This window comes from Vanacampus margaritifer, chromosome 3 (assembly GCF_051991255.1).
Source record: "Vanacampus margaritifer isolate UIUO_Vmar chromosome 3, RoL_Vmar_1.0, whole genome shotgun sequence".
Taxonomy (NCBI): Eukaryota; Metazoa; Chordata; class Actinopteri; order Syngnathiformes; family Syngnathidae; genus Vanacampus; species Vanacampus margaritifer.
In genome coordinates, this window is record NC_135434.1 from 15687633 (window position 1) to 15699681 (window position 12049).

The 12049-nt window shown below is 41.2% G+C and overlaps 1 protein-coding gene across 2 annotated transcripts; it reads left to right on the plus strand.

The window, feature by feature from the left end:
- Positions 1-125: 125 nt before the first annotated feature.
- On the plus strand, positions 126-10695 carry LOC144048501 (TBC1 domain family member 10A-like). Of its 2 annotated transcripts, none has more exons than XM_077560561.1 (10): positions 126-318; positions 552-783; positions 1830-1929; positions 4092-4199; positions 4448-4554; positions 4621-4735; positions 6086-6151; positions 6518-6707; positions 7686-7840; positions 8682-10695. In XM_077560561.1, the coding sequence occupies exons 2-10, from the start codon at positions 602-604 to the stop codon at positions 9207-9209; spliced, it is 1551 nt and encodes a 516-aa protein (XP_077416687.1). In that variant the 5' UTR covers positions 126-318; positions 552-601; the 3' UTR covers positions 9210-10695. The 2 variants fall into 2 exon arrangements, with proteins under 2 accessions (XP_077416687.1, XP_077416688.1); XM_077560562.1 differs by having other exon boundaries at positions 580-783.
- The last annotated feature ends 1354 nt before the right edge of the window (positions 10696-12049 follow it).

Genomic DNA, 12049 nt, shown 5'->3' on the forward strand with positions numbered 1-12049 from the left:
TAATCGAGCACAGAAATGTAACATACTGCCTGTCGAATAGTTTAAAATCGTACGGAGGCATCTTTTTCCCTATTCTCAAATGGTAGTACCAAGAGAATCCACTAGAGGTAACAAGCATTCCTATCCCAAGCCAAATCATTTGCACCACTGGACAGGATTTGCTGCTCGAAGCACAATTTGACAGCCATCAGCGAGCAGTTGTCATTGCCATTACCCGCTTTAATTAGTTGGTTCCTCTGGCAATGAATTACACCATAACGTCGGTGGACGGTGGAGTACGTGTAGGAATACTTAAGGTTCGAGTTCCGAGCTGTTAACGTAAGTTTGCTGTAGCATTCGAGTTAGCTAACGCTAAACGTCGGATTGGTGTTGATGTTACGTTTCCTCACTTTTCCTCACTCACAACGTCTGTTTTATTGCTTGGGTTTCGGTATGGTGCTTGTTAATGTTTAACAAGGGAACCATAGAAAGGAATTCATTTATTTCTGGAGGCAATGGCGTCAGTGATGTTTGTCTCAAGCGTGCTGTTTCTGACTTGGGCTTGTCAACAGGCTCGCTGACGTTAGCTAACCTTTCTAGCGTGCTAGCTGTCGATACTAACATGGCCAACACGGAGAACGGCAATCGCCCGGTGGACACAAGGAGCATCCGGACCGTCAGTAGCAGTCATATCGACGAAGAAAGTTCACTGGGGTCCGACTCCGAGCTCAACGGCTTCACCAACGACAAACAAACCGACAAATACGGATTTATTGGCGGGGCGCAACAGTACACGGGAGCGTCGTAAGTTGCATTTTAATTCTACTGTACTTGATTGCTGTGTTATGCTGTAAATACCCTCCACGGTGTTCGGAGTCATTTAATCCATAAAAAAATGAAACTAAGGTTCATAAAATGTGTTTTATTTCGAGATGTGGGCTGTCTGGATGTCTCGAGCCACGAGCTGCGTGGCACAGTGTGGTTATTATACCCTGTTTTTTTCTTCACTGTAACATAGAATGTGTAGTATTATAACTGTGGATTACTTTACAAGGTCGGGTAGTATTGTAACTTCGCCGTTTTTTCCTTGTAACTTTTTATATGTATACTTTTCAAGTGAACGTTATATTGAAGTGTCTTCAAAAGCAAAAACGTTATTTTCAAGCGCGCGAGCCATTCTCACCTTCTAAAACGAGTGAGTTAATAAAGTTGTGTGGAAAAGCTCGTTTTGCTCTTTTTCTTGAATATTCTTCCACAATTTTGATTCCCAAATCGAATACTTCTTTCACTGCTGAAGATGACAAAGATATTAATTTTCCTGAGCCCATGTTCCATTAACTAGTGTAAATCAAAGAGGAGTGCCTAAAATTAGCTCCTTTGAAGCAATGTGAGCCTTCAATTATACGTTTTTGGTGATGAGATAATTGTATAGTTAAAAAAGCATCAGACCTCACGCTTAATATTATGTTAGAGCTGTATGCATTTTCTTCCGTCAAAAGCTTTTAATGTGGCTCACTTATTTGGTGTGGTTGTAGACACTTGACTCAGGCAAATACTGCCACTCTGAAAGCTTGCTATTAAACATAGTAGATCTAAATGAATTGCATTATTCCTCAAACTTGCATGCACTCAAATTACCATAAATTCAACTGTTAAAATAAATGTCACATGCACAATTCCCATAAAAACAAAGCCTTTGTTTTTAACAGTCAACTCTGGATATTTATACTGTACAACTCACGATCACTTAATGCTTACGTCAACCCTTTTATAGTTCAATTTGTTTAAACGAGGAACACGTGTTTACATAGTGAAATGATATATGTTATCTTTTCATGTGTGTCTCCAAGGGCTCAGGATGTGCCTATAGCAGTGCTTAGGCAAAGGGAGGTGAAGTGGTTGGATATGCTCAATCACTGGGACAAGTGGATGATCAAGAGATTCAATAAGGTCAGACACACACAAAAAATGTCTAAACTGTTGAAACACAAAATCCCCTGTGGTTCACGAGGCAAGCCATGAAAACTGCTTCTGCTTTTCTACAGGGTTATTACAGCCAATATCTTGCCACACACACAAACCTATGACAACAATGATATTTTCATCCGTTGCTGTGATTGGTCAAACCAAAAGTTTGGTAGATGCGCACAAGTTGCTGCATCGTCCAATCAGCTCAAAGTATTGTACTACATGTCCCGCCTTTCCCAAGCCAGCTCAGATTGATATTGTGGAGAACTCCTATGAGTAATTCACATTATCAATGTGGCTCTTGCCAGGTTAGAAAAATCCACCTCAGGAGGCTGCCATTTTTCCACTTGCTGTCGACTGAAAATGACATCAGTTACTCAACTAACGACCAATCAAGGCTCAGCTTGTGAATGTCACATGATCAAACTCAGAAAACAAGTGAACCGTGATTGGTTATTACCTGAGCCCTAAGCAACTATAGTATCATTTTCAGTCGACAGAAAATGTCAAAACAATCGGCCCCTGAGATGGATTATTACAACAAACGCGAATCCGCTGTGTGTTTTCATGTACCTGTAGTAGCAGCACAAACACCATAAGGGTAACAACAACGCTTTAATATGGCGAGGTCACTATGGTAATGCTTGTGAATGATACGAGCAACACAAAAACTGGAGTGTTTTGTAGATATAACAATAAATGTGAAGCCACATTTTTATGGAACTATATTAGCAGTGCCCTCCTTAAATGTGCCAAGTTGGGGCATTTAAGAGATAGATAGATTTAAGGAAGGCATGATATGTTGGGGCTGCCAACATAACAAGGCACCACAGAACAAATATAAAGTCCATGAGTAACTCACTCACCATAACGCTAAATTAAGAGCCGCTTGCCGCAGAGCCCATCATGCGTGGGAATCACCTGTAGCTGTAAGTCCATGCATCTTTTTTCTTCTCCTTGGTCATAGGCTCCTGTGTTGTCTCATCCCTGGGCTTTTTCTCCGTTGCAAAGAAACTTTCCAAATAGGTCTGTTTTTTTACTCATTTTGCTAACTTGTCGATAAGCATCAGCGCTACGCGACTGCAATAATTAGTATCTTAACATGCGTCAAGAGTCCGTCGTAAGCAGAGAGAATCCGGTCTTTTTTTTCAAAATAAAATATTTTTAAGCCTCGGCTAATCAATTAACCGGAAGTATAGTACGTTTTTTATTCTTTCAACTGTGCGGCTCGGTCCAAAGATTTTTGACTTGACTTCCCCTTTAAAGATGGAGTTATTTATTATGCAGTGGTTAAATTCACTTTAACTGTCATTTATAAAACCTTACCTGCAAAATTGGAAATGTTTTTTTGATTCCAAAGACATAAAATTAATTTGCTTTAAATTATTTCTTATAGGAAAACTGCATTAGTCACATTCACAAAAAGCATGATAAAACATTTATTTATATATATATATGACAACTGTAAAGGTGATATAATAAATAGAAAATGTATAAAAAGTCCGCGTGTGTGTGTGTGTGTGTGTGTGTGTGTGTGTGTGTGTGTGTGTGTGTGTGTGTGCGTGTGTGTGTGAGACACTGTAAAGCAATCTAACACAGAGCTGCAACTTTACCTCATTTTAATGAGTCAGCAGCAGGGTTGGACCAATCCTTTCTTCACACTACACAGCTTGTGACAAAAACAGTTTCGAGCCATATTCAGGGTGGGGCTGCTGAGGTGACTTAATATAGGACTGGTATGACAAGACATTGTCCAAACATCCTCTGCGTATATAGACGACCATGTTTGTCCGGACCAGAACAAAAAAATTGGATTGCACGGAACAATGGCTTCATTTGCTCATTGTGGATGTGATGCCGATAGTTCACCTGCTGCAAATGTCAGTGAGGAAAGGTTGTTGTTTTTTGATCCTGGGATACATCTTTGTATGCCAAGTGTCAATAAGCGCAGTTATAGATTTTATTTTTATCGCTTGAGTCATTCTGTTATGTCAAAAGTGATTTGCGCATGGTGACATAAACAACACTGCACAAGTAACATACAAGCTACATTCTCATTGCCTTCGCCAGTATGTTGTTCAGAGTTCACGCTTTTCTCTTTTGTCTTGCGGTATTTTGTGACGCCGTATTTCACCGCGGTCCAGGTGAGACTTCGATGCCAGAAAGGAATTCCTCCTTCTCTCCGAGGCCGTGCGTGGCTCTACCTTTCAGGAGGGAAGGGCAAGAAAGAGCAGAACCAAGGAAAGTTTCAGGTCAGAGACATGACGTCCTCCTTTCACTTCCACTCCTACCTTGGGCTCATTTCGTGGTACAATTTCACTAGAAATATTTACTTTTTAGTTTAAAAAAAAAAGTTTTAATTTTGTTGGTTGAGAGCTTAGTGTGTGTGTGTCCTTAGAAAGTGTTTATTGAATTTGGATGACTTATTTTTTGGGGAAATCTCAATGTAAAAAAACAACAACAAACAGATTTAAAGCCTCCTTCATGTGTTTCATCCTAGGAGTTGGACAGCCAGCCAGGTGATCCCAAATGGAGCGACGTGATTGAGAAAGATCTCCATCGACAGTTTCCATTCCATGAGATGTTTGTGGCGCGGGGAGGGCACGGGTAAGAACCCAGACCACAAGGACTTTTGGTGCATGGTTGTGACCACGGTTGTGTGTCCGTGCACAGGCAGAAGGATCTTTTCCGTGTTCTGAAGGCCTACACTCTGTACAGACCAGAGGAGGGATACTGCCAGGCGCAGGCTCCCATTGCTGCTGTGTTACTCATGCACATGCCTGCAGAGGTACATCACTCCCACGCTTCACCTGCTTACGCATACAAACACTATCCAGTCAAATGATGTTGCTGTTGCCTTGTCTGAGGCCTTAAACCAGGGGAGTCAAACATCAGGCCCGTCAGGGGGTCCAATCTGGCCTGGTAGGACAGAACACAAACTACAGTTTTCATTCAAATGCACTGTTGTTGCTAATTTTGTCCACTGCAAGGTGCATTGACAACCACTTGAATGACATTCTGAAATGTGTCTGTTAGTCAAGATTTGATGCAAAAAATTAAATTTCAGATTACTCAGTGAGATGATAATAAATGGGAACATTTTCAGAATGTACTAGTAATTATTTGCACACACAAAAAAAAGAGTAAATATTGTGACCTGTTGTTATTTATAGCATATTGGACCACGGACATGCTGGTTGGGCTTCTTCAGATCAAATTTGGGTTCAAAGAGTTTGACATCCCTGCTTTAACCCATTCAGGCTGGGAGCACGTGACCGCACTTCTACCGTTAAAGAGTGCATCTGCACTCTTCTCCCTTTAAACCCGGCAAAGCGGAAATGTCATTTTGTTGTGTTTTGACCAATTTTTGTTTTCTTAGCCGATGAAATGCATCAGAATATGCACGATAGGGTGACGTGGGCCTTATAGCATGTCCTGGAATTTTATTTGAGCGTTTATAGTTGACCCAGATTCGCGGAAGTTATTAAAAAAATGACGCGATTGACGACAGTGTGGGAGGAATTTGAATCAGTGTAACAAGTCAACAGTGACATACTGTTAAGAAATATGTTTGTAGACAATGAGGATGTTGAACATTTTGACGGCTTTGTTATTACAACTGCGCTTCAGTGTTGAAGGTAAAAATAGTTGGAGTTATATACCCGCAGTTACGACATTTGTTTGTTGAATTTAAAAATATATATATTGAAGGTTTATATTAATAAACTTAGGTTTGTGTGAACGCCACAAGTGTAAGCTCTAAAATGTCTTTGGAATTATGTTTCTATCTGCTTCAGGAGCTGAGATTTCAATTATTTTTAATATTGTTGAATTTCCAGGAAAGCTTCAGGTTTTCGGGGGTGACTCAAAAGTCACCCTTAGGTTTTAAAGGCATGTTTTGCCAGGCGCTTTAGGCCTTAATGGGTTATACAAAAGTTGTTTTTATTGCACAGTTAATTTTTTTAAATAACCTTGAGCCATTTACTGCTGGAGGTCGAAGCAGTGATAAGTTTGCATAGGGAGCCCATCTACTGTAATCAGGTGCAGGTGTAGTAATGGAGTGACCTTTTTTCTTCTTCTTTTTAAGCTAAACTATTTTGTTGCCTGACATTGTTGTGTGTGTGTGTGTTTCCCAAAGGATGCCTTCTGGGGACTGGTGCAAATTTGTGAGAAGTATCTTCCTGGCTACTACAGCCCAGGCCTGGTGAGAAACGCACCGCAAGCACAACAGATGCGATGACACTGAAACAAGAGTACAGTTTGTATCTCGTAGTATGACACAATACTTTATATGAATAAGCCCGATGCTAAGAAGCATGGTCACGGTGTAATTGTGTAAGAAGAATGTGGTAATGGGTGATTAATCCTACCTTGTGATTTCGCATGAAGTGTCATTTTTGTACTCAAGTGGAAATGAGATTTACTGCGAATAAAGATGTTATATAATCTCTATTGTCTTTCTAAAACGTGCAGCGACATGATGCCATTGGACTGGTTTTCAATAGTGGAACATCCACACACTTATTTACAGGCTTCCAATCCCCATGTTAATTGTCTGTTTGTCTCATAGGAAGCTATCCAGTTAGATGGCGAGATCCTTTTTGCTTTGCTACGACGCGTCTCTCCGCTGGCTTTCCGCCATTTGGAAAAACACAAGATTGACCCCATCCTCTACATGACTGAATGGTTTATGTGTGCCTTCTCTCGAACGTTGCCGTGGGCCTCTGTGTTGCGTGTCTGGGACATGTTCCTTTGCGACGGTAAGTCGCTCAAGTTTACATACAGAATGTTTTTTATGTGTGGGGCATTTGATGTGTTTTTATTGAAACAATGAATTTTCCAGGCATACTCTATCGGATTTTCTCCAGTGCACCCAGGGTCAAAATTATACATAAAGGCTGAAATACAGTTCGGCCCATAAATATTGGGACATCGAGACAATCCACCTGCTTTGGGTACCCTCCAATGGGGTACCGCACGATATACGTCACTACACTTAATTAATATTCATGGAGGCTAGTCATACTAGACGGATGTAAACAGTCTAATAGCAAGATGTTTGCTGCACTAAATCTGCTAATTCTGTCCGAGAATGATATCCCTGGTGCCAAATCCACTGTTATAGTCGTCGAAGAACGTACTAATATTCAATTGAAGAGATGGCTTGAGTGTAGAGGGCTAAAAAAGTCCTGAAATAGAGCCGACCAGTTTCTACATTTCATTTCTACAAGTTCCATAACAGCTGTGTTTACTCGGCAAGGTTTTTTTCCGGAGATAAACGCGAGCAAAACAACCACTTCTAGCATGGCTTGTCAACTAGCCGGCTTCTTTTTGACCTCCTTCCGGTTCAAGCTGCTGAAGTCACGTGGCCTTGCGGTCTAAAAATAGAATTCCTGCGGTACCTAATTAAAGTTGAAAGTCTGCAGTTAAAGCACATCATGGTTGTTTCAATTGAAATCCTTTGTGGTGGTGTTTAGGGCCAGAAAGATGAGAATTGTGGCTTTGTCTCAATATTTGTGGACCAAAACTCGTAACACAGAGCAAATATACAGTTTAGATCTAACTGCAGCTAAAATGGTAATTAAAATTTATGGTCTACATATACTGTACCACCTCATGATTATTTCAGAACGTGTTTTTACTTTTGAAACAAATGTTTCTAGAAAAAAAATATTTCAAACACTAGAAAGTAGTATAAATAACTGTACCACACTTTGTCTTTCTCTTGTGAAAACCAGGTGTCAAAATAATCTTCAGAGTTGGTTTGGTGCTGCTGAAATGCATGCTGGGTAGTCGTGAGAAGCTGAAGGCCTGCCAGGGCCAGTACGAAACCATGGAGCTTCTCCGAGCTGTGGAGCTTCGATACATGCAGGAGGGTTTCCTCATCCGAGAGGTAATATCCGCAACATTACTAAGTGTATAATGAATAGCGCTCAGTCTTTTTAGTCATACCGCACCTGAGTGGGTGCTAATATCAAAACGTACCTGCTCCAAGTGATGATCCTTTGGTTAGCATTAGCTCAGGTTAGTGCAATGTCTTTGAAGGAAGTCAGCAAAGTGGGAGTTGAATCATTTGTTGAATGTAACTACTGGAAAGTAGAAACTCACCCAGTCGTCATCGTATAAAAACACAATCCCACACATTATGAAATCACTGAATGAAGTCATCGAAAGTCCTGGAAAGAAATAAATCAGTTAAGATGTGCTAACGCTTTGATTTTAGAATGTAGCTCCTTTGCATTGTTATTATAGCTGAATCTTGAGTATGAGCTTGGACAATATTGAAGCCTATTTTGTTTTTTAGTATGAATCAGATAACTCATTTCAGGAGTGTAATTCCAACCCCCCGCCCCCGCTTTTTCTTAGCAAAGACAATTCTCCACTTTATGCGTTTACACAGTGTTGACATTTACAATAAAGCTGTTACCTGCGAAGCGTAGCGCCACCTGCCGGTCAGAATGCCACCATCCATGCAGAATAGTTCTTGGGGACTCGATGTACTGTCGAGAATAAGGGTGGCTTCACTCAGTCTTTATAATAAGCCGTCTGTGTGACTTGACCACTGCTGACCCTGCCAGAGGCCTTTGGCATTCACTTATTAAGTTACAACGTTTGACACAAAGACCAGACATGGCTGGAGCTTACTGTATTTCCCATGAAGGGCGGGTCTATTCCTTGGAAAATGATCTCAATGACTCATGTGTGTCCGAATGACGCGTGTCTTCCTGACACAGATTCTGGAAGTGCCAATTACAGCGCGGGACGTGGAAAGGGAGCATCACACCCAGCTGAAGCGCTGGAGGAAGAACCGCGGCGAGCTCAATTTCAAATCTCCCCCGAGGATGCACGGGGCCCGACTCATCATGATGGCCGACCCCCCGAGGCGCCAGGATCTCCAGCAGCACCCCACCATTTTACTGGAGGAGGCGGAGCTCAGCCCGCTGCTGAAGGGCAAGGATGAGAAGAGCAAGAAGAAAACCTTGAAGAAGTCACAACTCCCTGAGGAGATTCCAAACCCTTATCCGCTTCTCAACGCCACGCCGCCGCCACCGTCTTTTCCACCAGCCCCGCCTCCAGTGCTAAGCAAGGCCCCGGAGACTGTGCCACAGACTGAAGCAGTCCCACTTCCCCCGAGGCACGGGCCTTCTGGAGACCTCCCCCCGAGACACGGGCCCTCTGGAGACGTCCCCCCTCCCAAAGAGACTCCCCTGCAGCAATCCACACACAGCCTCAGCAGCACAGACCAGGATACGTACCTGTGATCCTGAAGCTTTGTGTGAGCGCGGAAGACGCACCAGCAACCCCTCAGCCTACATGTAACCAGCTATGGATGAGTTTATGAACTCATTTTCAGATACCGTTTTGGCCTCTGATAATACTGATGTCCAGCTACGGTGTAAAACTGCCTTGATGCTCTCTACATAGCGACACCTAGTGATGGGAAAATAAAGTTTCATGAAGCTCATGAGCTATTTTTTTAAACTCGTCTCGACGGTGCTCTTGGTTTAAAGATGCAGTGGATATTTAAGCATTTTCAATTGCACTAGCCTGTATCTTGAAACCAAGACCACCATCTAGAGGAGTAAAGAAATATCGCAAGTAGTTGGCGAAGCGTCATTTTCCCGTCGCTAGGCTGACACCTGACTTCTATGGACAATGTGGTCCTTTTTGATGTGTGGAAGCAAATTGCCAAAGTTAATGTCTTTTTTTTTTTTTTGTCCACTCAGATTCAACACTAGTGATAATTTTGATGCAATCAAAATCCAGAATGCAGATTATTATTATTTTTTTAATATGACACTTCGTTTTGCAGTGGCCATCCTGTCTATCGGATGGTTTGATCATGATTGGCCGGTTGCCAGCTTCCGTTCCACTTAACGTGGAAGCTTATCACCGCCAGGTCTGTTGGGAGACAATCTTATTTTTGTGAGTGCTTTTTGTTTTCAACATGCACAGTGAACACTTGAGCATTTCATTTTTATATATATATATATAGTCTTATATTTACATTCAAACCTGTCCTGACATTGGACCAAGGATTGTTTTCCACAGTTATTTATTTTCTAGTCTCTGTCGTAACAATTTTTTTTCTTTAATGTGGATAACTTGACCCACAGTCACTGTGCCACTTTCTGTAGCTTCGGAGCAGCAGAAATTTCTCTTCTTTATGGCAGTAGCCAAAAGAACACTGCTCCGACATTCCTGGCGTCTTAAGAGCTAATTAGCCTTAACGTGCTTGTTTGCCAAATGCTAATCAGTATAACTAATGACTTTGTGCATGTTCTTTCTGTTAAGATTGTGCCAATGGCATAATGAGTGCTGACCTTTTTGCAACCGTTTGGTCATCACCATCTGTTCTTTATGTAATATTTCAAACGTTCTTTGCTAGGCTTTGTTGGTTGGGAGGTGTAAAACTTTGAACAATATTTCGTGGCGGTTTTACAAAGCAACATGTTTGTTTTATCTTTACTTATTTCCATAGTAGTAGTCACTGCTATGAGATGCCACTTTGTTTTTTATTTGTATCACCTTTGCAACACTACAGAAATACTTGACTGTAAGCAAGTTCGAAAAAAACGTTTGTGCTATAAATAACCTTTTATCTGGAAAATATTCAGAATGATTTTGTTATACCATCCTTAGATGGTTTATGAGATGTGTAATGCAACCAAAAGGCACTTTGCAGTATGTTGATTTTTTTCCCCCCTTCCCAAATAAAAATGTTTTCAATTTTGTTAAAATTTAAAACATCTCTGTCAAGTTGTTTTCCGCCTTAGTTTTAACCAAAAGCAGGAACTATGTGGAAAGTTTTTTTTTCAGATCACCAGTAGATGGCGCAGTGTAGTCATTACTGAAACCAAGCTTTAGTTGTGGAGGACGTGGCACCCTTGCCTTGGATGGACCTCATTTGTGCATTCATTTAATACCTAGTCTTCAATTTTGTCCGAATAAAAACAGGACCATGGTTTCCACACTTTCATCTGTTAATTACAACAACAAAACACAAACATGATGACCATTTTATCTTATTAAACTAAGGAGCACTTTAAAATATAGAGCAATTTAAATGTATCAACTTGTAAAATTTCCAATTTGATGCCTGCTAAGCATTCCCAAAAAGTTGGCATGGGAGTGACAAAAGACCTGCTGAGCATTGCTCCAAAAAATACCTTTAATTAATTTCCACAGGTGAACAGGTTAAATGAAAACGGGTGAGTTTCATGATTGGGTATGAAAGGAGCATTCCTGAGAGGCTCAGTTTTTCAGAAGCAAGGATGGGCCGAGGTTCACTACTTTGAATGTCTGAGTAAAGAGTCCAACAGTTAAAGAAATTTGAAATAATTTAGGAATTTAATCATCTATACATGGGTGTATATGATTCCCATAGCACCATCAAAATAAAATCTGAAGAAATCTCGGCACGAAAGCAGAAAGGCCGAAAAACAACATTGAATGCCCGTGACCTTCGACCCCTCAGGTGGCACTGCGTCAAAGATATTGCCTCATAGGCTCAGGAACACTTTATTGAACCAACGTCAGTTAATACATTTGTTGCTACATCTACAAATGCAAGTTAAAACTCTCCCGTAGTGAAAGCCATATGTCAGCAACATCCAGAAACGGCGCTGGCTTCGCTGGGCCCGATTTTCTGATATGGACTGATAAAAAGTAAAAAAATATGCTGTGATCTGATGAGTCAGCATTTCAAAATGTTTTGGAAATCATGGCTATTGTGTCATCTGGCACAAAGAGGAAAAGGACCATATGGATTGTTATCAGTGCAAAGTTCCAAAACCAGCATAGTAACTTGCGTATCTGTGACGGCACAATTAATGTTGACTTCATTGGAATTGGGGTTTGTAGAATTTATAATTCATTATAATTTTATGGACAGAGAAGCATAACTGGATGCACAATGCCATTGTTGTTGAGTTGGTCTGAATTATTGGCCCATTAACCTTGAATGGTGATAACGTTCTCCATGGTACTGGACCGTGTCAAATATGTCATCTCAGATCTAGGACGGCATGGTACAAACTCTTATCTCGCTGGTCTGGCGTCTACTTGTGCTCATCCTGCTAATGAGACAGCAAGATTTGGA

Excerpts from the sequence above, each read along its gene's own strand:
- LOC144048501 (XM_077560561.1), top strand. The coding sequence starts at position 602 with ATGGCCAACACGGAGAACGGCAATCGCCCGGTGGACACAAGGAGCATC. Across the intron at positions 4,736-6,085 it reads TCATGCACATGCCTGCAGAG|GATGCCTTCTGGGGACTGGT; the intron begins GTACATCACTCC and ends TGTTTCCCAAAG. Across the intron at positions 6,152-6,517 it reads GCTACTACAGCCCAGGCCTG|GAAGCTATCCAGTTAGATGG; the intron begins GTGAGAAACGCA and ends TTTGTCTCATAG.